Source organism: Hibiscus syriacus, unplaced genomic scaffold (assembly GCF_006381635.1).
Source record: "Hibiscus syriacus cultivar Baekdansim isolate YM2019G1 unplaced genomic scaffold, ASM638163v2 tig00001120_pilon, whole genome shotgun sequence".
NCBI classification, from domain to species: domain Eukaryota; kingdom Viridiplantae; phylum Streptophyta; class Magnoliopsida; order Malvales; family Malvaceae; genus Hibiscus; species Hibiscus syriacus.
The window spans coordinates 883301-910428 of NW_024061845.1; the positions used below are offsets into that span (position 1 = coordinate 883301).

The 27128-nt window shown below is 34.1% G+C and overlaps 4 protein-coding genes and 1 pseudogene across 8 annotated transcripts; 1 reads left to right on the forward strand and 4 right to left on the reverse strand.

Annotated features, from left to right (window-relative positions):
* Positions 1 to 1498: 1498 nt before the first annotated feature.
* Positions 1499 to 2299, reverse strand: LOC120121865 (nuclear transcription factor Y subunit B-2-like). Its single transcript, XM_039141162.1, has one exon. The coding sequence runs from the start codon at positions 2047 to 2049 to the stop codon at positions 1540 to 1542; it is 510 nt and encodes a 169-aa protein (XP_038997093.1). The 5' UTR covers positions 2050 to 2299; the 3' UTR covers positions 1499 to 1539.
* An 11971-nt stretch (positions 2300 to 14270) lies between these two features.
* Positions 14271 to 15927, reverse strand: LOC120121876 (cytochrome P450 71D10-like). Its single transcript, XM_039141171.1, has 2 exons — positions 15016 to 15927; positions 14271 to 14942 (listed from the first exon to the last, which is right to left on the reverse strand). The coding sequence occupies exons 1-2, from the start codon at positions 15901 to 15903 to the stop codon at positions 14316 to 14318; spliced, it is 1515 nt and encodes a 504-aa protein (XP_038997102.1). The 5' UTR covers positions 15904 to 15927; the 3' UTR covers positions 14271 to 14315.
* Positions 15928 to 21044: 5117 nt separating this feature from the next.
* Positions 21045 to 25094, reverse strand: LOC120121941 (two-pore potassium channel 1-like). Of its 4 annotated transcripts, none has more exons than XM_039141212.1 (3): positions 25033 to 25071; positions 21329 to 22261; positions 21045 to 21249 (listed from the first exon to the last, which is right to left on the reverse strand). In XM_039141212.1, exons 2-3 carry the CDS (start codon positions 22237 to 22239, stop codon positions 21111 to 21113), a joined length of 1050 nt encoding a protein of 349 aa, XP_038997143.1. In that variant the 5' UTR covers positions 22240 to 22261; positions 25033 to 25071; the 3' UTR covers positions 21045 to 21110. The 4 variants fall into 4 exon arrangements, with proteins under 4 accessions (XP_038997143.1, XP_038997155.1, XP_038997136.1 ...); XM_039141224.1 differs by having other exon boundaries at positions 21329 to 22248; positions 25022 to 25049; XM_039141205.1 differs by having other exon boundaries at positions 21046 to 21249; positions 21329 to 22248; positions 25033 to 25094.
* On the reverse strand, positions 23844 to 25318 carry LOC120120275 (annotated as a pseudogene).
* Positions 25319 to 25602: 284 nt separating this feature from the next.
* LOC120121969 (zinc transporter 11-like) lies at positions 25603 to 26884 on the forward strand. 2 transcript variants are annotated; one of them, XM_039141240.1, is made up of 2 exons: positions 25603 to 26150; positions 26246 to 26884. In XM_039141240.1, the coding sequence occupies exons 1-2, from the start codon at positions 25697 to 25699 to the stop codon at positions 26770 to 26772; spliced, it is 981 nt and encodes a 326-aa protein (XP_038997171.1). In that variant the 5' UTR covers positions 25603 to 25696; the 3' UTR covers positions 26773 to 26884. The 2 variants fall into 2 exon arrangements, with proteins under 2 accessions (XP_038997171.1, XP_038997165.1); XM_039141234.1 differs by having other exon boundaries at positions 25605 to 26141; positions 26237 to 26883.
* The last annotated feature ends 244 nt before the right edge of the window (positions 26885 to 27128 follow it).

Consider the following 27128-nt stretch of genomic DNA (forward strand, 5'->3'; position numbering starts at 1 on the left):
CAACTATCTCAGCCTACCCTTCGACTTATCTCTGCTGACATATAATGTAGCAAACTGTAGTGGTTGACTGTGGATTTATACAAGCACTCAACCTAGCTCTGAATTGATGAAACTCAGTCCGCCCACTAATAAAGGAGCGATGCAACCAACTAGGTTCTTAGTGGGGGACACATGGCAGCCGCAGCATCTTAGACAATTAAGATTTTCTTTTCTTTCGCTCGATTTCAAATCAACTAGCTTGTGAATTGATGAATTTTTTGATCGGATCGGGTTAGTCGAAATTCAACCTATGTATATCTCTAAATTGAATATATAACATGATTTTTTAGTTTTCTTTTAATTTTCTCTCATTAGGAAGTTGTTTATATTTTTTTCTTTTTATTTTTTTTGTTGATCAATGACGACACTAATTTTAATATTGGTTGTCAATTTTCAAAAAAATTATTGTCATTTTATTCTCTTATTTTTATTTTTAATAAGTATATATGTATAACAAATTTTTCTCTGTTTTTATGACACATTTTCTTATATCTTTTGACTTTTTTTTACTGTTGTTTTCATTTATCATTTTTTAAGGGTTGATTAGACATTATTACGACTGATAAATATGACGTTTATTTGTTATATTGTTGATCTTCTATGCTTTAGATCATCGAATTAAATTTGGATACCCGTGATACGTTCATGGATAATTTTTCATGTCGCTCGAGTATGATTTGCGTTTGTCAGTAGTCTTTCAATAATTTGATCTCTTTTTTTAATTCGTTTGTCGATGTAATCAAATCTTTTTGTATTTATCTTTGTTCGAATTTTCTTAATTAAATTTTAATATTTCATTATACGATACTTAAGTGATTTTAAGTTATTAATTTTATTTTAATAATTATAAAAAATTATCCCAATTATGTTCTTAATTAAATATTATAATTGTAAATCTTTATTATAATTTAGAATGTTTTCTTATTTGAATAAAATTAGTTATTTCTTTTAAAAAAATACCAATGCAGTCATCAATTTAATTATAAATTATTGAAAACAAATATCTAAAAACATTATAATATTTATAAAATAAATTATTAAAATTTAAAATAAAATATTTCAGAAATATATCAAAAAAAAACTTCATAAAAAAATATAAATTCTAATTAGAATAAAGAATATTTTGTTCAAATAAAAAAATTATACTTCGTGCAAATTCTAGTATAAACAATACAAATATATGAAAATCACACAATTATTTAATCCAAGTATTTTTCTAAAACATAATTTATGATTTTTTTTCTTTTTATGGTAAACCAAACGTATGCGTGATTCCTAATCCTTAAAATATCTCTAATTTTGTAGATACAATCTAGCACAAACCTCAATCCAAGGGTGTGAAATCGCCTCCACTTTCTTCAGAAACATACAAGCTATCACAACACTACACGTGTCCCAATAATAAATTAGACCAATCCAATTTCCGGTCTGCTCAAACTAAACCAAACCAGATTTTTCCATCAAACTAATAGTAACCATACACGTGTCAATACGAAAGAACTACCTTGGGCCCCTACCCATCTGATGAAACCCGCTAGAACCATAGACATGCCCTTGATGCTGCTGGTGGTGTACCATCATCCCATACATCCCACTACTACCGGCACTGGAATCACCACCGAGAGGCCCGTCTTTATCACGTGCTACCGCGGTCTTCTCTCCCTCCATCTCCCTAAACCTCTGCAAGTAAACCTTCAAGGGCTCGACGTAATCCTCGAAGCCCAACGTGGTCATGGCCCACAAGAGATCGTCGCCGTTGATGGTCTTCCTCTTCTCTTTCTGGCACTTATCAGACGCTTCCCCGGTGATGAAGCTGATGAACTCCGACACACATTCTTGCACCGTCTCTTTGGCGTCCTTGGATATCTTGGCGTTGGCTGGCAGAGCCTTTTTCATGATCCTGCTGACGTTGGCGATGGGCAAGAACCTGTCTTGTTCTTTCGGGGAAGAAAGATCTGCGTTGGAAGCGTTGTTTTGAGCTCCTCCCGACTCAGTGTCCGAGTCCACCATGGCCTTAGTTTCACAAGCTTTCCTTGCAGAAGGGTGAGAGAGAAAGAGCAGTTGAAGTTGAATATATACAGTAGCAGGAGGAGCTATTTGTTAGCCTTTTAGTGGGGATTTTGGTGAGCTTTGATGAGTAGAAGCTCTAGAAGCTTGTTGGCATGGAGAAATAATGAGCAAAGTTACTGAAGATAGATATAGAAAGAGAGGAGAAGAAGAGAAAAGATAATTGAGGTTCAGGTTTTCCTTGAAAGAGAAGAGGATTCAAGCAAAGAGATTTGGCTTTGTGGATATGGGGTATTGTTTTTTTCTTTTCTTTTCACTTACTCGTTGAAATAAAAGTCATGAATCGTGGACTGGAGTGGGGATAGGGTTTTAACCGTTTTTTAATCTCCCAATATACTTGAAATTTTTGAAATTATATTATTTCATCGTTAAAATGATTGAAAATTTAAGTTTGATAATCATTTTTATATAAAACTTAAGATTAATACAAATTCAAAATTAGAGATTAGATTTAAAATATATCAAATTTAAGGGTTTGGTTTTTTAGATCTTTGAATAGAAAATTTAATCTTTAAGAAAACTAATCCAAATGGTACGCACTGTGCGCCGTACTTTTCCGATGTTGTTTAGTATCTACGATTGGATGAATCCAAGCCGTCAGATTAGTTTTCAGTTTCAGTCCCCCACCCCCCGGTTAATGCCTTATTTGTAAGTTATTTAACTTCCCGCGTTAATGTCGGTATAACCCTCGAAGGGCCAATCTGATTAATAGGATTGACTTTCTGTAGATGGTTTTGGTTAAAAGCATTTTAAAAAAAAATCAAGGCATAATATCTAAAGATAAAATTCTCCTATAATATATATATATATATATATGATCATTTTAATTTTTAATTTTTTAAATAGTTTCTCTCTTAATATTTTAATTTTTTAATACAAATCATGAGATGAAAATTTTTAATTTACTAACCATCAATTCATGTTACTAATATAATATTTTTATATGTGTTTAATTATTGATGAGTCACATATCATGTCATTACTTTGATGATATAATATATCACATCATTACTTTAAATAATATAACACATGTCACATCATCAATTTAACATATAAAATAGCACATCACCAACATGTGTTACATGTTAATTAACTAATATTTTTCATTCAATAATATTTGTTTTAATTAAAACGATAAAGGTAAAATGTTTTAAAAAATTAAAATAAAATTGATTATTTATGCCAACATTATAGGTGTTTTTGTCATTAGGCCAAATTTTTAATATGGCAACAGTTATGGCAAAAGAAAAAAACTTTTCGACTAATTCAAAATTAAATATTATTATTCAATCAGGAGAAGTAATATTATCTATTATTGTATATAGTTATTTTGGAAAATAATTTTTAAATTTTTTTCTCACAATCTAAACTTACATCACTTGATAGAAGCGCGCAGTGTCTACTTGGATGGATTTAATATTTATTTTATGAGATTAATGATTAATTTAGAGGGTCAGTGAGTGCTCCACTAACTAGTGGAGCAACTTCGCTTTAACTCTCCAATATGTCATTATTTATCCCTTAAATTAATCATTATTCATACATGATGGAAGGCTTCCATGTGTTAATTTCATAAAATTTACTTATTATTTACAAGTGATAACATAAATATCACGCAAGTAAAATTAAAACAAAGTCATATGTGTCACTCTTACAATCTATTGAATGTACTAAACACATTTTTAATGTAAAATTAATTTATATTTTATCCATCTAATAATTATATTTTATCTATTCACTTAGGTAATATAATATTTGAATTATAAGTAAAATAAAACAACCTAATTATTTAATTATATTATTTTTAAAAATAATTATATTTAATATTGAATAAAATATCAAATAAATTTATAATTTAAATTTAATATGCTGCTCTTTTTTTGTTTTCAATTTATCAATATCGTCCCATGGAGGGCATTTCATAATTTAGAGGTCTCCTACGGAAGCTGCTCTCAATCTAGTGTTGGGGGCAGCCTACTGTCTTACCTCCTCTTACCCATTACATATGAGAACAAGGGACAACCATTTTTTAAGGGGGAGAATCTGGAGATGGTGCGATGAGATTGTAATGGATAAAATCATGAAACAAAATCAAGCCCTGAGTGGGACTGCAAAACCGAGTCGTCCAATTAAAAATGGGTCTACCTTTCCCATCGAAGTTTCATGTTCTGCGATTTTAATATATGGTTAATAAAATGAGAAAATAACCTCAGTAACCAAAAATGCCTTATAATATACGATTTTGACCAACTTTTTTTTGAATTTGCCAAAAAGACCAACTAAATCGCAATGCGATCGATAATTCGCAACGCGATCTCCGGTATCGCAAATTAGTTTCCAGATTCGCAATGCGATTCTGACTATCGTATTGCGATTTCCCAAATTCGCGTTGCGATTTTCCTAATTCGCAATGCGAATACGTAAATCGCAACACGAATTTGGGAAATCGCAATGCGATTTACATAGCGCCATTCGTATTAACGCGTATTTTTTTTCAAATTCCAAACACGAATATATTAATATATCGGAACACTGAACCGTCCACAGTATATCTCGTAATCGCAACTCATAACCTAAAACCCTAAATCACAACTCAGTCTCATCTCCATCTCTCACTCTCTAAGGCGACATCCGTCCCCATCTCCGACGAAATCAGTCCCCACGACGATATCAATCTCCATCTCCGGCGAAATCATTCACGGTCAGAAATGGAAAATCAACCAAATCAACCACCGATGGTTAGTTTTTTTAATTATTTTTATTTTGAAATTTTTGCATTATTATTAGGTTTTTATATTGAAATTGATGATAAGTTTACTGGTGTTTTCAATAATAGACTAACCATTTCACTTAGATTGCTTATTATATTCATTCGATTGCTGCCAATACTGCTAAACTGTTTAGTCTTTAACCCTGTGAAGTTAGTATTTGTCTTTGTTTTGTCTTTTGGTTGAAGTAATGCAATCCATTCAAGTTTCTTTCAATTTTAGTATTTGAAACCGAGAATGAATATCGCAATGCGATTCTGTCGTTGCGATTTTCATTTCGCGTTGCGATAGTCATTTTCGTGTTGCGATTTAAAGTTTTGCTAGACTATTCTTCTTCTGCAAATTGAAACTTGAATGAATTGCATTACTTCAACAACAAAAAACAAATACTAAATTCACAGTGTTGCAAATTTAAGTTTGAAGAATAAACTACTACTCTTTATGTTTATTGTTCTTGTTATATCTTCACAGTATAGTTTTTGGTATATTTAAATTGGTATGTTTATTGTTTTTGCATAGCTTTTATTCGGTTCAATTGACCTTAAGAAATAAAGTAAGCCTGGCCAAAACAATTGCATCGAAGCTTTCACCTGCACAAAGAAAAATATTTGAGGATACTTGCTTCGGGTCATGGCTGAAAGTACAACATCCGGGTGGAGATGCTATGTTGACCCATCTGTTTCTTCAAACCATGACTAGCGATCTACCAGAGACTATACAACGTCGTGATGAAGAGATATGGTTTGATTTTCCACCGGCGTATACGTGTTTTGGGCGGGAGGAGTTTTGCTTAATCACCGGTCTACGCTTCGAACACGATGATGTAGATCGGTACACTAGACATATTACCCTTCTATCATGGTTTTCCCGGGTTTTTCCTGAGCTGTCAACGGAGAAGCCGAATTTACATGTGGAAGACTTGACAAGATTATTGAATAAAAAAGATGGTTTTACTCGGATGGATGACGTCGATGTTGTCCGAGTATGCCTTCTAATACTTTTGCAAGCCGACTTTTTAGGCAGAGAGGCCCGACAACCTATTCCTAATGATATAATTAAATTGGTAGAGGACCTAAATGCATGGAACCTGTTTACGTGGGGTTCGTATCTATGGAGAGCTACATGGAATTAGTTGTCGTCTGCCTTTGATGATCGAAAAAGTTTGCGTGGCGATGATTCCAAATACACTTTGTCATACTTTATTTGGGCCTTTAAGGTAATAATTTTTATATAATGTTTCCAAAATTATAATTAATTCTTTAACAATTACTAATGTTTGTTGTTATATTGTTTGTAGATTTGAATATTTGAGGCCTTTCCCGCCATGTAGACATATGCATTAAAAACTTCTAATGATATTCCTAGGGCTATTTCCTGGATGAGGAAATGGTACTTCCAGTAATGGGAAGATTTACTACCGTATACTACAATAAATAATGTAAGTTAACACAAATACTATCATATGTTTATAAACAAGTTATTACTAGTAAACGTTTAACTTTGTTTGAGTTTTTATATTGTTAGGAGGCCAACACTCCATTACAGAGGCTGACACCCACGGAAGCTGAGCTTGCCACTGATTGGTGGCAAACTAGTAAGCGTTTTTTTTTATAGCACGGATGATGAGCAGCCACCACTTTGAGAGCCATCACCTCACCCAGAGCCATCACCTGATCGACCCGAATATACACCTCCACAACGAGAGTCATCACCTATTCTTTCACATCATCGAGCCTCTTCTCCACCATCACCTCATGATAGGCGACCGACAAAGATGCCATGACGTTTATCTCCCTGTTCTCCACCTCCACGAGATGAGTTAGGGGAGTTACGTAATGAGGTCAATGCCTTGCGTGAGGAGGTCGGTACTTTACGCGATGACAATGGTGCATGGCGTGTTGAGGTGTCTACTTTACGTGGTGAGGTAGCAGCTCTACGTGAGATTGTAGCATCGTTGCAGAACGAGGTTCATACTCTATGCAACGAGGTAATTTAATATTTTTCATATTTAACTTGATGATAAATTTACTCGTAATTTCACTTAGATTGCTTAGTAAATTCATTCGGTTGCTGCCAATACTGTTTAACTGTTTATTCTTTAACCCTATGAAGTTAGTATTTGTTTTTGGTTATCTTTTGGTTGAAGTAATGCAATCCATTCAAGTTTCAATTTGCAGAAGAAGAATAGTTTACTATCGCAATGCGAAAATGACTATCGCAACGCGAAAATGACTATCGCAACGAGAGAATCGCAATGCGAAAATGACTATCGCAATACGAATTTGACTATCGCAACGAAAGAATCGCAATGCGATTTAGCGAAATGAAAATCGCATTGCGATTCTTTCGTTGCGATAGTCAAATTCGCATTGCGATAGTCATTTTCGCATTGCGATAGTCATTTTCGCGTTGCGATTTTGTTGTTGCGATTTTTATTTCGCATTGCGATTCTCTCGTTGCGATAGTCATTTTCGCGTTGCGATTTTAAGTTTCAGATTTTATTCTCCTTCTGCAAATTGAAACTTGAATGAATTACATTACTTCAACCAAAAGACAAATACTAACTTCACAGTGTTGAAAATTTAAGTTTCAAGAATAAACTACTGCTCTTTATGTTGTCATTGAACCTGCACTAAACCTATATGTTGTCCTTTTAAATGTTTATATAAGTGCTTACTTCTGGAATGTTATCTGATTCATTTTGTGAACAATGATATAATAATGACTTGGGTGACTACCGTGCAAGTTTGAAATATATTTGTCTTTGTTTTCACTGTTTAATATCATGTTTGTTTATTTACTGATTTATGTATTAATTTATTTTTAGCGGCCCGCTAAGGTGGATGCTCTACGTCGGGTTTTTCTTGCAAGAGGGAGTTCACGCATCAGACGGCGTTCACATGCCATTACGTCTCCATTCACCCCAATAGTGCAAAGAATCCGTAAGAAAAAGCACGACTCACCTGTCATCGTTCAAAAGGCCTCCCCTATCGTTCAAGAGGCCCCTATCATCCCTCAAGAGTCCCCTCCCACCGTTCAATAGGCCACTGTCATCGTTGAAGAGGTCCCTCCCAACATTCTAGAGCCCGATTCACACGGCGTAATATATCGAATTATCGAGAAGCCCCCTCACGTGCCGGACATGATGGATTACTGTTGGATTTCGTATAAGTTACCGGCCAGTACCATTTCGGCAGATGAAGTGGAGAGGAAACAACTACCGGAAAAATTCTGGATAATACCCTTTGGGGTAAGATCGCAGTTGATTTTTATCTACATGAGCGGAGCCAGGGTGTTACGCTGACATATACAATCTCAACGATGATATGCATTTGTTGATTGAACGGTCTTGGTGGGGTGTATTATTAGGGGTTGAAGACAACAACTATTTCGATGGGGGGTAAGTCTTATATTTCTTCTTATATTTCAGTTTGATTAATTTTTTTTAAAATTTATATAATTCACTAATATATGTCTTTTTTGTAAAACAGCATATTGATGCATGGGTGACACGTCTTCTAATTGTAAGGAAATTGAAGAAAAATATAAAAAAAAACGCGATATACAATTATACCGACGTCTTTTTACGTTTCGATAAGGTTATCATATGTGGGCTAATGGACAAGCTAAACTTTATCCTGCATGGTGGGAGGTCGATAAGGTTAGTATATTTGTTTAAATATTTTAAAGGTGTTCATAAATAAGTGCGCAATTTGAATTATTACATTTCGATGCAGGTGTTTATCCCTGTTTTGAACCGTACTCATTGGCTTATCGTCGAGCTTCAGCTCCCATCCCTAAAGACAATAGTATATGACAACATGATAAATTACATATCATTGTCTGATTTGAGAGATATTATTAAGGGATGGAGCTATCATTTGGCTAAATTCTTGGATGCAATTAATTATTGGACTAAGTCTGGAAACAAGAAGCCAAAGAAGTTCAATGTTACAGTTATCAGAGACGAGACCGCGCCACAACAAACGAAGGAGCCAGAGGGGATTGTGGTCCTCTCGTATGTATGTGCTTGGAGCGTTTGACGACAGGAAGTACACATTTTCTACCTCCCACCGATAGAGATAGAGGTGCAGTAGGCTTGTGGTTTCGGCATTTTATGGCTAGAGCGATATATGCGAGACGCTGCCTATCTGCATCCGCGTTATGAAAGTGTCCATAAACAATTTGTTAGTCAAATGCAAGTGTTGTTAAACATATATACTCTTTTTGGTTTGAAAATCTTTGGTTAAGTAGCTAGAATTCAATAATTTGCTGTTTGTAGGTTTTAGATGTGTAGAAAGTGTTGTTGATTCAATGTTTGGTTTCTGCAGGTTAATCCTGAAGTGAGCTGCGTGAAATGGATGTATGGGTGCAAAAGTTGATTTCATTATTATTTTTTGATTGTTTAATTGATTTGTAAAAGATGATTTGTAAATGTTGATTTGTTTAATTGATGTTTACATAATATTTGTGCTTGTTTAATTGATTGAAATGTAATAGTTGATTTGTTGATTTCAATCTGCATTATGTTGAATGCAAAACAGACTGTCGCAACGCGGAAATGACTATCGCAACGAGAGAATCGCAATGCTAAAATGAAAATCGCAACGCGAAATTAATTTCGCGTTGCGATTTTCATTTTCGCATTACGATTCACTCGTTGCGCTTTTCATTTCGCATTGCGATTCTCGTTGCGTTGCGATAGTCATTTCCGCGTTGCGATAGTCATTTCCGCGTTGCGATAGTCAATTCCGCGTTGCGATAGTCATTTCTGTGTTGCGATAGTCATATTCGCGCTGCGATTTCCGCGTTACGATAGTCAAATGAATGTCTAATAAGTGATACCAACTGAACATATCATAGCAATGTTAAAACTCAAGTTACTAATACATGACTAACTGAAAAAGTTAAAAGTTCACACATAATATACACATAATAGCACGTTTGCATTTAAAAATCACCTAAGTTAACAGTCCCAAAAGGTGAAGCCGGTTGTGATTGGGATTTTGGTGGATCCATATTTTGGTAGAGGAAAAAATGATTGTGATGGCACTGGTGATCCACATGTCAACCTTGTATGACCACTTTCCTTGCACCGACTACATGTCGATCTCTTCTTCTCTTCACCCTTAGACGATATACGATCGTGACTTTTTTGTCGGCCAGGTAGCATTCTGTCCATGGCTGGTGGAAAAACTGTTTGTAAGTCATCTGGTATGTCCCACTCACAAGGATGTAGAATAGGGTAGACAATCTCGCCATAAGTCTGTCGATATACTTCTATAGTGTAGCAATCCATAGCGTATGCGATTGAATCATCTTGGTTTAGATGAAGAGAAACTTTTATAACATGGCCACACGGATAACCAGATGTTTGCCATTTCATACAACTACACGTCTTTGCATTTAGATCGACAAGCCCATTTAAGTTATTATCCAGTACTTCAAATAAAGTGTTTGAACATGGTTCAACTCTCCATGACGTTAACTTCACAACACGTTTCGTTATCTTTTATTCTGTCCATGGTGTAACACGATGTTCCAATGTTCCTGTAAATTTAAATAAATAATACTTAGTAAAATATATGATAAGTTACGAATTTAAAGAAATAATACCAGCATGGTTTCTTTTCTTGTAGTACCACTGTTGAATAGAGGCTCGAAAAAACTCCATTAATATAGTAATGGGTAATTTCCGGGAATGACGACTTAGAGCGTTGATTGATTCTGCACTATTAGACGTCATGAAACCATATCTTGCTCCAAGTTGATGTACTCTTGACCATCTTTCAAACCCGACATCTTCTAGTGTTTGAGCACATTGAGGCAAAACACGTCTTAAACAGTTTATATGCTTATTAAAATCCACTTCCCGATAAGCTTTTACAGCCTTCCAGTATGTCAATTTGTGATTTTTTTACCAGCAGACCTTGATTTTAGATTTCTATACAAATGAACACCACAAAGTCCATGAAAAACATCTGGGAAACACCTTCTAACAGCGTTGTCAGTTGAGTTTTCCCTATCGGATATGATTGTCAAATTGCTAATAGGACCTATGCAATCCCTAAGATGCCCCATAAACCATGTCCATGAATCAGAGGTTTCAGATTTGCCAACCCCGTAAGATATTGGCAGTATCCCATTGTTAGCATCCATGGCTACTGCTAATAAGTTTACTCCAAGGTATCGACCTTTTAAATGTCCTCCGTCAACTATAATAACTGGGCACATGCAATTAATAAACGAACGAATCTACAAAATCATATACACAAGAAATATAATCATTTAAATGTGAAATGCATGTAACTAACAAAAATGAGTCAACAAAATTATATTGATTTACTAACCGCAGCACCAATTGCGATAAACAGCAACTCAAAGCATCCATCTCTATCTGTTTTGATATGAGTTACCGACCCAGGATTTTTCAGCTTTAAATTGTGACAATAAGCCGGCAGTTGGCAAACGATGCTTCTGGCGACCCCCTCAACAATTCCAAGGCATAACATTTGGCTCTCCAAGCTTGAGAATATGAGATACTAATCTTGAATCGAGCATTCATGTCAGTCATAATTTCATGTCCCCGATATACCCTGCCATTCAAAAACATTAACTCAGCCAGAAAACCACCCAACACCTTTTTGTTTGCCTGTCTATGGTGAGGAAAAACTTTGTTTCTTGAACATGTATGTTTATCAATAAAAGTCCTAACTTGAAACATTTCGTAATATTTTATCCTCTTTGCAATCATATGCCACGTACAGTTTTTGTCAATCATACACCTTGTTTCGAAACGATCTTTGCTTGATTTGTTAACTTTTAGATGATAGCCATCTTCCACACATTTCGTATACAAAGCTATCTTCAAGTCTTCCTTTGTATCAAAACAATCATCTTTCTTGATACGAATAATTTTTGTGTAACAATCAACTGCTATCTTTACCAACTCTTCTTCCGGTATTTGAAGTAATTCTGGCATATTCCAGTTATACTCCCGTGGCATTTTCTTCGGGGACTTTTCTTTGGGGATTTATTCTTCTTCTTTTTCTTCTTCAGTGTTATATGAATTACAGAATGGATGTTCAACATGTTCATTTACAGTCGTAACTTCCTCCTCATTATCATCAACAACATCTTCCTCGGCAACGGCTGTTTCATCATCAAAATTCGGGTATTAACCAATATCAAAATCATTACACGCAGGGTCTGTTTATTCTTCTGAAAAATCATCAAAATCCGAGTATTAACCAAGATCAAAGTCCGGGTATTGACCAAGATCAAATTTCGAATACTGACTAGTACTCACAATTTTTTCTGTTGGCTCATCATCGTCTAACTGGTCAATACGAAAACCGGAATTTGGTGCTGAAAGTTGATTGGGATTTGGATTAGGGAAAGGTTGTGGGTTTTGAGATTGTGTTTGGTATTGGAAATGTGGTGAAACAAAATTTGCTTGGTGATGAAATTGTGGTGGAACCATTAAATTTTGAGCACCATAAACTGGGGTTGAAAAACTTAGTTGATTATTACCCGCTACTGACCCAACTTCACTACTTCTAGGTTCAACAACATACAATGTAACATCATCACTTAAAATACTAATGTAAGCAATGAATCGTTCAACATCTTCATTGTCGGTTAACAAATAAACTTTATCATTTCTCTGATAAGATAGCCTAAATCCACTTAGGGGCTCTAAATTCAATTTATTTGCAACACGTAACATTAGAGTTTCATAAATTAACTTTTTTAATGACAATTTTAGTTGAAGATTCATGGGTAAAGGCATATATTGTAAAACACCATGAACATTCTCCCATGACCCTCCAAAACACAAATCTATCCAAACATGATCAACATTAGATGATTTCATTATTGTAAATTAATTTACTAAACAAACGAGTTGTGAAACTAAAACATGTTACCGGATGGGGAAGGATGTCGTTGGATATAGGAACGGATGTCGCCGGAGAGAGTGATAGATGGAGATGAAATGAGTTGCGATTTAGGGATTTAGGTTACGAGTTGCTGCTGCTGCGTAGTTATATACCCAAAACATTTGTATTGCGAAACTAAAACCTGTTACGAATTCAGAAATCGAGTTGCGAATTTGAAATTCAGTATTGCGATAGTCAGAATCTCGTTGCGATTTACAGATTCGCATTGCGATTTACAGAATCGCATTGCGATTTACCTATTCACATTGCGATTTACGTAATCGCATTGCGATTTACGTAATCGCATTGCGATTTTCCAAATTCGCGTTGCGATTTACGTATTCGCATTGCGAATTAGGAAAATCGCATCGCGAATTTGGAAAATCGCAATGATAGTCAGAATCGCGTTGCGAATCTAGATACTAATTTGCGATACCGGAGATCGCGTTGCAAATTATCGATCGCATTGCGATTTAGTTGGTCATTTTGGCAAATCCAAAAAAAGTTGGTTAAAATTGTATATTATAAGGCATTTTTGATCACTGAGGTTATTTTCTCTAATAAAATACGTTATCAATTTTATTATTATTTTTTTAATATTTACAGTAAAAATTACCTAAAACATTATTAATTCTATCAATTTTATTATTATTGGATTCTTTACCGGTTTTGTTAACATATTCGATAAAGCGTTACTTAAAATATTATTTTTTACCTATTTTATTATTATTGGGCAGTTTACCGAAAAATGTTAAAAATATTAATGTTTCAGATAGAAATAATAATATTTTAGGTAATTTTTTTATCAAAAATATTTAAAAAATAATAATAAAACCGATAACATATTTTTTAACCGTATATTAAAGATGTCGCACGATAGAATTTCCCATTTTCATGTTACTATTTCAGCCATGATAGCTCAAGTTTATGGTGAGATGTCAATTCAAATGTCCAATGTTTAAAATATAATTTATTAATATAAGGTTAAAAAATAATAAAATTTTATTATAATTGAAAATTTTATTAAAGTATAATTTTTTTTATGTTGGATAGTGTAATATTTTAAAATTATATTAAATTAACCTTAAATTAAGTTACTGTTTAGTAAAATTGTCGTTTAATTATAAGATGAATACAATGTAATATCAATTCAAAGAATTTCATATTTGATATTGAATATTCAAATTCCTCTATATATGATGCTTGAAGTCGATACCTTAAAAAATAACAACAATTCATTAATTATTAAAGTTATTTGGTTCGTGCTTCGTATAATTAATTAACTAAAATTTGTATATCCTTGATCTAATACTTTATTATCTGTCAAAACCAAAATTTATATCACAAATAAAAATTATTTTCATCTTTTATTTAAAATAAACTACCATTTATTTAAAATATAGATTTTTATATTACACCCACATTAGTTAGATGTCACATCTCACAAGACTTTCATGCATATATATATAGCACTGAAACAAATATCATCTTCCCTGTGCTTCTAGGCAACATTAATGGAAGCGTTATAAGGAGCAGAAAGCAGGATAAGTTCATTTTTCCTCCTCACAGACATGCCAAACACCTCTGTCATGACCAAGTCTTCTTCCTTCATTCCACTCGGCAACTTCCAATCAAAATGGAACAGCAGTTGGGCAAGTGGAAGCTCTACATTTGGTAATGCGAATAATATGCCTGGACATATCCTTCTTCCAGCTCCGAATGGGATGAACTCGAAATTTGTGCCTATGAAATCGACTGAATTGTTCATAAATCGTTTGGGGTCGAACTTTTCAGGCTCGACCCAGTGATTTGGATCTCTCCCGATCGCCCATGCATTGATGATGACTCTAGTCTTGGATGGTATGTCAAATCCATTAACCTTACAGCTTTGGCTGCATTCTCTTGGCAGCAACAATGGGAAAACAGGGTGCAGTCTCAGGGTTTCTTTTATAACACAGTTTAGATATTTGAGTTGGTGAATGCCTGTTTCATCTACGTTTCCTTTGCCTTGAAATGCTTCTCTTACCTCATCTTGTGCTTTTGCCATAACTGTTGGGTTTTTAATCATTTCTGCCATTGCCCAATCTACAACTGTTGCTGATGTCTCACTCCCGCCGCTGAAAATGTCCTGAAACACCATGAAAAGGCCATTCAATTTTATACATATACATATATAGGTTTGTGAAAGAGAATGGACTCACAAAGATGATGGCTCTGACGTTGTTATCAGTTAAGGGGAATTGGTCATCTTCTTGAATCCTTAAAAGAACGTCAACCAGATCTTCCTTGCCTACATCTTCACTTCTGGTTTTTGTTTTACCTTTGTGTTCATTAACAATGTTCCCAAGTATCCTATCGGACTCTCTATGAATCTTTTCAACTCTCTGCTTTAGACCCGAAACTACATCCAGGAATTTTAGCGAAGGAAAAAATTCGGAAATAAAGAAACCAGAATTCACCTTGGATTCTTCTGATATAGTCGATATGAAAGCACCTTGATCTTTGCATTTCTTACCAAAAGCAGCCCTTGCTGTTATGGCGTAAGTCGCTGAAAAAACTTTTTCACTCAGATTCACAGGCAACCCTTCGTTTGCTTTCATTGTTTCGACCATATTCAACACTTCCTCTTCTCTTATCGATCGGAACGAACCGACCCGAGCCGCGCTCAGAAGCTCCTCGTTGCAAATTTTGCGCAGTTGTCTCCAATAGTTTCCTAATGGTGAAAACGCGATGTTAGTGCACTCATAAGTTGTAATCATGGCGACAACAAGGAAAGGCCTATAAGCAAAGACGACATCATGCGTTTTCAAAATCTCCTTAGCCATTTCAGGAGAAGAAACGACCACAGTGGAAACTTGACCGAGCTGCAGGTGCATGAGGGGACCATGTTTGATAGCCATGTCCCGTAGGGTTCGATGGGGTAGAGCAGAACCGGCGACCTGGTGCAGATTTCCGATCAAAGGTAATTTCCATGGCCCTGGAATCAAGTTTGGAACTAAATTCCTAGCTTTTGATTTCCCGATCATCATAAACAAAACCAGAAAGAAGAAGGTGATGAGAACCTGGAATAAAGATACTTGGAACTCCATCAGCACAAAGAAGAGAAAGCCTGAATTTTGCTAATCACAAGTGTTTAAGATCATTCTGGTAAGGTTCTAGTTACATTGAACTTATAAATGATGTATTTGTCTGGTACTGTACCCATTACTTCTATGCTTTTGCAGATTTCCACCACCATGACTAGGTAACGGACCATTTGCTTTGAAGTGATGGAAATTTGATTAAGCCACCTGTCTAATTTGATTAAGATGATGCATGAAATTAATGGTTTTTACTTTTACAGAACAAAGCACTACACAGTTCTGCACGTTGTCCACGTGGTAGCTAGTCTGTGAAGAATCTTTGTATCGAGCAATGCATGTCAGGTTGATTTATTCATAATTGGGTTAAGAAAACTTGAAATTGATACAATATAAAACCCAAGAAGAAGCCCAAACAGCAACAGAAGGAAACAAAATGTGGGTTTCTTTAGTTTGAAACCAGACCAGGATCTAGCAAAGGAGTGTTTCTTGTGTAAACTACATTATTAATAGCTTAACTATCATTTTTGTTATGTTTGGATAGTTTAGTTATTTTTAAATAATCCATAATGTTACATTTTAATTTCATTTTAATCATTTATTGTTAAAAAATTAGTATAATTATTGATGTGACATTTTTAATGTTGACGTGATATTAACTTATGATGATACGTCATATTATGGTTAATTTTTTAATAATAGATGTTCAAAATAAAATTAAAATATACCGTTAAATATGATTTTAAAGCAACTAATAGTTTAGTGACTCAAACGAAAAAAGGTGATAGTTTATGTGTATTTACCGAAAAATCATTGAATTTTTTAATTTACGTGTCAGACACCGTTAGAAAAAATATTATGAATCTAGTACCCTTTGCATGATCCGCGCCTTAAGGTGACGTGGAGCCACGTGGGGTAAGGCACGGATCATCATCCGTGCCTATCTGGGATGAGTGTTAGATTAGTAATTTTTTTTTGAAATGGTGCCTAATATGTAATTAATTTATGTTAGGGTGATATTTGTGTAAAAACATCAATTTTCTTTCATATTTTTTTTGAAAAAAACTTTATGCATTAAAATCTTTAAATATGTTTTTACAAATTATTTTATAACTTGACAAATTTTGGTTTTTGTATGAAATTACACAATACAATTATGTTTACCAATTATCAATTGACACTTTCTAATGTCTTTTTGACCATTTTATAACACAATACGTGTAATCTAATATAGGAAAACTTTGAAGGTAAGTAATTTAAAATATGAATAATTTTATAAAAGTTGTATAACTAGTATTCTTTTTTCAAAATGACGATGATGATATAATAATAATAAGAAGAAATATTTTATAATTTAAAAAATTATAAATTTCATATATTTTTGAAAAATTTCTTAATTTTTAGAATTAATTATTTAAAAATATAAAAAATATTAAAATAAAATTACAATTACAATTGAAGGATCAAATGAATTATTATTCATTAATTATTATTTTTAACAACATTAAATAATTTTGATAATTTATGGCATAATACTTAATTTTAAAAATGAATACACATTATTAATGCTATTAAAAAATAATAATTAATGAATAATAATTCATTTGATCCCTCCATTTAATTAAAATTTTATTTCAATGTTTTTTATATTTTTACATAATTGATTTTAAAAGTTAAGATTTTTTTCAAAAATATATGAAATTTATAATTTTTAAAATTATAAAATATTTCTTATCATCATCGTCATCATTATCATTTTAAAAAAATTCTAGTAATAAATTTTTATTTATTAATTATTATTTTTTAACAACATTAATAATTTTAATAATTTATGGTCATTGTACTTAATTTTAAAAATGAATACACATTATTAACTGTTATTAAAAAATAATAATTAATGAATAATAATTCATTTGATTCTCAATTGTAATTAAAATTTTATTTTAATACTTTTTATATTTTTAAATAATTAATTTTAAAAGTTAAGAATTCTTTTAAAAATATTTGAAATTTATAATTTTTTTTAAATTATAAAATATTTATTATTATTATTATCATTATCATCATTTTAAAAAAGAAATACAAGTTATACAACTTTTATAAAATTATTCATATTTTAAATTACTTACCTCAAAGTTTTCCTAGCCTATACTATACATATAAGATTTTGAAACAGTCAAAAAGACATTAGAAAATGTCAAGTGGTAATTGGTAGACATAATTGTATTGTGTAATTTCATGCAAAAATCAAAATTTATCGAGTTATAAAATAATTTACAAAAACATATTTAAACATTTTAATGCAGAAAGTTTTTTCATACAAAAAAAATGAAAGAAAGTTGACGTTTTTACATAAATATCACTATAAAAAAATTAATTACCTATTAGATGCTATTTTAAAATTTTTATTGATCAAGCATTCATCTCATAAATGCGCAGATCATTACGTTAATGTAAGGAGCGGATCATTATGAAGGATTTTATTTTTTATGTGTATAATTGTACTGAAAATGGAATAATTTCAGGGCCTTGGTTTCTGCACCATACGTGGGATTGGATCTTATCTCTGCTCGCAAGCTTTCAAAAACTTTAGTTGAAGCTAAAAACAATTACAGTTTTCATTTCGAAAGATGGAGAAAAAGTAGCCGACAATTTCAGTGGAAGGACTGAGGATCTGCGTGCCATTGACATTCATTTTACCGTTGAAGTGTCCCACAGTGCCTTCTTTTTTCAAAAACCACCCAATCTGGGTCGGGCTGAAGCGGGTCAAGTTCATACCAGTTTATGAAGAATAGAAACATTACATAAAGTTGGTAAATAAAATTAATTGTATCTATTGAAATGCCTCTTCTTCCCCTCCTTATTTCCCATTTACCTTTATATTTTCATATCAAATTTGTTTGCATGGTTGAATGGTGTTAGAGGAAGCCCAAATTATATTAACTATTGCCAACTAACCGTTTCTCATTTATTCTTTTGTTTCTCTTTTTCTTTCTTCTTCTTTATTTCCCTTCCATTTGGAATGATAAATATCTTACGATTTAGATAGGTGATCGCAACATTTTTTCATAAATTATTATTTTTAATTTAAATGAAGAATCATTGGTACGAAAATTAGAGATAATTAAAATATAAACGTTTAAGTGAAATGATCTAAATCAGAAAGAAGGAAAAAGAAAAAAGAACAAATAAAATATCTCTCTCATCGAGTGAGAAAATTTTCTTATATTTTTTGTGTTTCCAGTGCCATGTAATAATCTTCAATAGATAATGGAGGAGATAAGAGTATGCTAATAGACTTGTTGGGGTTAGGGCTGTAAATGAGACGAGACAGATCGTGAGTTACTTGAGATCGACTCGGTCTAGGCTCGATAAATACTCGGATCGAATGGACTCGACTCGAATATTTAACGAGCCGAAACGAGCTACTTGACACTTGACTCGAAAAACTCAAATTAATTGTGCTCATGCTAAAATTTTATTTATAATTATCCTATACAAAATATTTCTATTATTAATTAGTATATACTCATCTTAAAAATTATTTTTGAATCCACTATCAGTGATAACAATGACATAAATTCACGTTCTTAAGATTTTTATTAATTTAACTTGTACATCTTTATTGTCATTTTTGTCGTTATATTTTTTATTTTTGATCTAATTTGATTGAGTTAAATGTTTATAATATAAGTAGAAAATAAATTTAATTTTAATGATCTAAGATGTAAATTGCAATAAATTTCTCTCACTAAACTTTAAAGTGAATCAATGAATGTAAAAAAGAAAAATAATAAATATTCTATAAAGAAAGGAAAAGAAGGGGCATATTGGGAAAGCCGTATTTAACGAGATAAATAACAAGAGTAGGAAAACTTAAAAATGAAAAATATGACGAAGTAATCAATCACCAGACACCAAACCCTGCTCGCTTAAGAAACTCCAAAAACATCCACTCTTTTCAACTCCATCTTCTTCCTCTAAAACAACAACCTTCATCAATTTTCTTTCTACATCTCGAATAAAAACACCATGGAAATCCCAGAAAAACTTGTGAAGTTCAAGTACCCAATAATCTTAACACTCGCTCTTTTACTCACCCTTTCTTCACTCATCATTTTTGCGCCTTCTTTTCTCACCATTTTTACCTACTTTTGGCCTCTTTTCCTCTCCACCGCTCTCTTCCTCGTAGCTGTCGTCTTCTTCGCCAAAACATCCCCTCATTCCGGCGGTTCTGACTCTCCGGCCGATAAGCCCGGCGAAGGCCTCCTTGACTATGTTGCTGGCCATCCCGAACTCACTGTTGACTCTTACAAATCTGAGTAGCTTCTCTTTTTTTTCAACTCGGTACTGTAATCTCTAACTCTCTTTCCTCAGTCTGCTGTATTTTCACCTTTTTTTTTTCTACTTTGAACTGTAATTTTTTGGAGGAATAATATTATTAATAATTAATTACTCAGTTACAAGTAGTTATTTTTTGTTCGAAATTCCAAGTAGTTTATTCTTCGTTACTTTTTTATTTTGATTCTGGCTAATGTATTACACTTTTTAACATTAAAACGATTTTCATTTTTGTTTAACAAGTTGAGGTATAGATTCTTAGAATTAGATAATCCATATTATTCCCTCACGATTAATCTGGGACGTTGATCTCGTACATAAGGCTAGGATGGGTGACTGACTGTATTCGTTCCTATGTTTGTGAATCGTATGTGTTCCATTGATGTGAGGGGGTCCCACAATTGGTGCGGCTGCTAGAAAATTCAAAGAGGGAATTTCCACTTTTAACCATGATCCCGTAATTCGCTGGTTTTATTTGGGTCCACTTAATCATTCAGCTTATTGATCTTTGATAGAGCACAATTGAATCGGATCGTACGACATGAGACACGTGTCTCGAATCGTCATGTTTTCTTAATTAATATATTAAAAGAATTTAAATAAAAATGCACATATAGCAGATTTGTAAAATAAAAGAAAATCCCATCATTATTGGTTGCGGTAAAAATACATTATACGTTGAAAGCATAAGCAGCATGCAGTTTTTACAACATACATATTAACCAGGGAAGGTTGAAAATTTTATAGCTTTCCAGGAGTATTTCAACCCCAAGGGAAGGTTGAAAATAACGGGGAAAATGGAGATCTAAACTCTCTAGAATAAATCTAATACAATTGATGACATTTTGATAGCACCATCATCATCGTCGTTGTCATTACTTTTCCGATGGTCGAGCAGGAATCGCGTTGAATACCGATCGATCTTTGATGTCGAGATCCTGCATGGTGGATGAGATATCCTCTTGCTTGATCTTTCCCGTATCTTTTAGCTTATATAAAATGAAATCAGCAGCCCTATTGGAAAACAAAGAAAGGAAAATCAAATGCAAACAAAACAATTAACATTAACAACGTATTAATGAAGTGATTTTACCCGTGAACTTTGTCTTTCTCAAGATCATCGGCAGCCTCAATTTCGTCCCTGTCAATAACGTTGCTTGCAATGACCCACTTCACAAATTTCTTTGCTTCAATATCTGTATAAACCTCTGCCATGTACAGAAACAGCTGGCCTAAACAGGACGTTCCGGTGAATATCCATATCGTGCCGAACGTTCGACCGAATTCGCTCGAGAAGCTTTCATCTCCGAAACCTACAGTCGTCATGGTGCTAATAGCGCAATATAATGCATCATCAGACTCCATTTTTTCGAGAGTACAGAGCACGAAGACACCGATGACGAAATGCACTCCCAAAACGGCCAACGATATCATACACTTGGTGTAGTCTATCTTCAGGTTTTCGATCTCGTTAAGGGCTTCCATCGGTCCGATTTTCCGAGACACCTGCAGGGCGTTAAGCAGAACCGCTTGTTGCTTGAACACCAAGTATTTTGCTGCTATTTTCACTACTATTCCGAACAGCAACATCCCTGCGGTGATTAAAACACTGCACACCAGTTCCGGAACGATACCGTGGGGGTAAAGGTCTCCATAACCAACGGTGGTCATGGTCACCACACACATGTAAAGTGAATCAATGAAATCATTTGTTTTGTGGCCTCTGATATGGTTCTTCAATACCAAAAGGCTTAGAGTTCCGATACCCGTATATATACCATAGTACATCCCGAGCTTCTTAAGGTCCGGGAGAACCGTCCGAATCGCACTCGGAACGGCACAATTTGCAGTTACGAAAGTCGATTTGCAACTCTGAATGGTTGTTTCCTTGGGATCATTTTCAATATTTGTTAAGTTTGGAAAGCCTGCATCAGCCATTGGCAACTTGGCTTGCTTTGCAGCATTGGAAGCCATTGCAATGATCGAGTTGAAGCGACCCAACATCAAGACCACCTGATAGAAGCAATTACAACATAAAATTTCTTTATAGAGCTAGAAAATGATGATATAGATACCTGAAACTTACCGATTTCGAGGAAACAGTGGTGATTCTATAAGAATCTGGTTATTAAGCTAAGGTTCTTCAGTTATAAGCCTGAGATGCCAAGTTGCAATTCAATTTAAAATGCTTTTAAGTAGAAGGAAATTGGGTTCCAAACACATTGGAAAGCTCCTGGAAAGATCCCCAGTTGATATAGTTTTCTGATGCAAAGAAGTAAGTTTGCAGCTTGGAGTGAAAAGGGTTTGCTCGAGTTGTTTTGGTTATGGGCTAAATTTGTGGGAAATTTCGCATGAACATCCAAAATGGGAAATTTCAATAGTTAATGGCAAGTTAGACATTTTTGTAAGGGCACAATACATTTTATTGAAGTGATTGATGATGACAACGCAGTAAACTACACATTGTAAATGCATTGAAACCCGTTGCAGAATAGCAGACAACAGCTCAGAAGGACTTGGGCTAAGAACTCAAAGAAACAAGGGACCTGCAAGGCTCAGACTCTTTGCATCATCAGCCGATCAATTAAGACAATTAAGGAGCATTTCACCTTAACATGCTGAGTTTTCATCTGATAATTCTATTAAGATCTACAATACTTGTTTCTTATCATGTAAAAGGCAATACTTTGAACCAATCACCATGCAAAAGGCAATACTTTGAACAGTACAAAACTAGTTAGAAATATAAAAGTGTCGACTTTATTTCACATTCTAAATTCTCTCATATTCTTTCTATCATCTTAAGTTTTTATTTATATAGGTTTTTATCAGAGACATGTAAAATTTTATCTATCGAATTATCAAAATGAAAATTTTAAATCTTTTAATTAATATTTATAATTAACTTTAACGTTTTTTTAACTCATTTATGCCACAGGAAACACCCAGATTCTATCCTGCATCATCTTCTGTTTTTAGTATATTTTGTACAAAACGTCATAGAAAAATTCTTAAAATTTTTAAATATTAGATTATTAAAAATGATAAAGCTTGAATATTGGCTAAACTTCTTGGACAAGAAACACAAGTTGAACCCTGAAGTGCTTGGTTACAATTAGAGATGATGTTAGGGATCAAAATTTTGAAGCTGGATTTGGTGATTAGCGTCAAACAATGGTAAAAAGGGCTTTAAGCAAGAATTTTTAATTTATTTTTTCATTTTTAATATCCTATTCATATTTTAATAACTTTAATTTTATGAATTACAAATTATTTACAAGTATATGAATGTAATTGATGTCAATAAAAGAAAAAGTAAACACATGATAATTATAAACTCTAAGCATTCTATGATTGATAAAAACATGATTAATTGAAATAGCATAATTACATACGACTTCGAAAGAAAAGATGGGAAAAACTTTTAATCCATGTAACGATATCAGATTGCTCGAAGCATTTACATCATTAGTCATAATATTATAAGCCTCGACTATTTCATCATTGTTGTTATTGTCGTCATAGTCGATACATTTTATAATTATTTAATATATTTATTGATTTTAAATTTTCTAATATTTCGAAGAAGGTAGAATTATCATCGTCATCGTTAATTTTCTGATGATTGAGCTGGAATCACATCTAAAACCGATCTATTGTCGATGTCGAGATCCTTCATAACGGATAAGATATCCTTTTGCTTGATCTTTCCCATGTATTTTAGTTTATACAAAATGAAATCAGCAGCCCTGAAGAAAGAAAGAAAAGAAAATGCAAACAAAACAATTAACAACATTAACAATGTATTAATGAAGTGATTTTACCCATGAACTTCGTCTTTCTCAAGATCATCGGCAGCCTCAATTTCGTTTCTGTCGATAACGATGCTTGCAATGACCCACTTCACAAGTTTCTTTGCTTCAATATCTGTATAAACATCTGCCATGTAGAGAAACAGCTGGCCTAAACAGGATGTTCCAGTGAATATCCATATCATGCCGAACGTTCGACCAGATTCGCTTGAGAAGCTCACGTCTCCGAACCCTACGGTCGTCATGGTGCTACAAACACAATAGAACGCATCATTGAATTCCATTGCTTCAACGGTATGCAGAACATAGATCCCGATGACGAAATGCAGTCCCATAACGATCAATGACATTATACATTTGGTGTAGTCTATATTCAGTGTTTCGATCTCGTTAAGGGCATCGATCGGTCCGATTTTCCGTGCCACATGTAGGGCGTTAAGCAACACCGTTTGTTTCTTGAAGACCAAGTATTTAGCAGTTATTTTCAGTACTACTCAGAACAGCAACATCCCTGCGGCGATGAAAACACTGCACACCAGTTGCGAAACGGTACTGCCGGGTAAAGGTAGCCATAACCAACGGTGGTCATTGTCACCACACACATGTAAAGAGAATCAACGAAATTATTTGTTTTATGGCCTCTCATGTGGTTCATCAATACCGAAAAGCTTAGAGCTCCAAGAACCGTATAGATACCATAGTACATCCCGAGCTTCTTAAGGTCCAGGAGAACCATCCGAATCACACTCCGAAAGGCACAATTCACAGCCATTGAAGTTGCTTTTCTACTCCGATGGTTGTTTCCATGGGATCATTTTCATCATTTGTTAAGTTTGGAGAGCCTGCAGCAGCCATTGGCAACTTGGTCTGCTTTGCAGCATTGGAACCCATTGACAACCTGATAGAAGCAGTTACAACATAAAATTTCACAGTTATAACATCTTTATAGACCTAGAAAAGAACGATATAGATACGGTAAATTTACCGATTTCGAGGAGATTACAACAATACTATAAGAATCTGGTATTAAGCTAAGTTTCTCCAGCAATAAGCTTGAGATGCCAAGTTTGCGGTTCAATTTAAAATGCCTTATAAGTACAAGGAAATTTGGTCACAAACACATTGGAAAGTTCCTGGGAAATTTCGCAGGAACCTCCAAAATGGGAAATGTCAATAGTAAATGGGAAGTAAGAGGTTTTTTTTTCCTGTTTTAAGAAAACTATTGTAATTATTCAATCCATTTTGGTAACATAAACAAAGATTGTGAGCATTGTCTCGGTTATTCATTAATCTTGGTAGCTCCCCACATCATGAATTGTCTGTATTTTGTTGGTGTTATTCAAATAAATCAACTTCATCTTCATCAAATATTTGACCTTTGCTTAAATTAATCTACATTTCTCTATCTGTTTTCATCACGAGAAGGACAGGTAAAAATGTTAAACTTATGATGAAACAGATAGAGAAATGTAGATTAATTCGTTGCCTTAATCTAAATAAACATAATTCGTTGAAAAATAATCCAAATGGCTCTCTTCTTTATTGCCAACTTCCACTTCCTAGTGCTTCAGAATCTTATCTCTTTCTATATAATCATATTTATCATGCAATAAACTCAAAACCCAGATTCTAACTTCAACTTCTCTCAAATGAAAGTGTCGAGCTTTCTCTTCTTCCTCTTTCTATCCTTTTCTCTTTTGCTTTCTGCCACCTCGCATGGCGGCAATGATGATGAAGCAGGTGATGGCAACGAACGACATAACCTACGTTCCAAATCCTTGGTTCTGGTCAAGATCTGGTGCTTGATTCTCGTGTTTGTAGGGACATTCATCGGCGGGATGTCACCCTATTTTCTTAAGTGGAACCAGGGTTTTCTGGTGATGGGGACCCAGTTTGCCGGTGGGGTTTTCTTGGGGACTGCTATGATGCATTTCTTGAGTGACGCTAATGAAACGTTTAAGGATTTGACCCCTAAGGCATACCCTTTTGCTTTTATGTTGGCTTGCGTTGGATATCTATTGACCATGGTGGCTGATTGTGTGGTTTCTTATGTGTATGGGAAAGGAAATAGCTCATCTCATAAAAGTGATTCGGAGCTTCAAGGTAACAAGCTGTTGGGACTTAGGATCTGTACCTTAGTTAGGACTTAGGACCAATTATTCTACTTTTGTCACCTTCCTTTCTTGTCTAAATTGCAGGGAACGGCACCGAAACCACCTGTGAAGGGTCCTCGTCGCTCACATCGGTGAGTTCTTTTGGGGATAGTGTTTTGCTGATAGTTGCCTTGTGCTTCCATTCGGTGTTCGAAGGCATTTCCATTGGAATCGCCGAGACCGAGTTCGATGCATGGAAAGCCTTATGGACAATCTCATTGCATAAGATATTTGCAGCCATTGCAATGGGGATAGCACTGCTCCGAATGATCCCAGACCGTCCGTTGTTGTCATGCATAGCCTATGCTTTCGCTTTCGCTGTTTCAAGTCCAGTCGGTGTAGCCATCGGGATCATAATCGATGCCACAACGGAGGGTTCTATGGCTGATTGGATCTTCGCCATATCGATGGGGTTAGCCACTGGAGTCTTCATCTATGTGTCTATAAACCATTTGCTATCGAAAGGTTACACGCCCCATAAGACGGTTCCAGTGGACAAACCTCATTACAAGTTATTGGCTGTGTTGTTAGGTGTTGGAGTGATTGCTGTTGTAATGATTTGGGACACTTGAACTAATGATTTTCACCTTTGGTATATTAGTAGTTTTGGTCTGTCAGTGTATAATAGAATCATATAGATCAAATTAGGTTGTCTGTTGTCTATGTCATAGTTTATCGCACCTGTGTGAAATACAGTACCAGCCTGACCGATCGGCTCGGTTCATGGAGCTAAACTTTTGACACCGATGATAGAAAATTATTGTAAAATAGCTTAATCATACATGCATATACATGCATATATATATATATATATATATATATATAATTAAGTATGCGCGTCTGTGATAGATATAGATTTGGAATCTAATATAAAATGATGAGCCAAACCTGGGAAAGTATGTTCAAGTTGTGGAAGCTGCCAAAACTA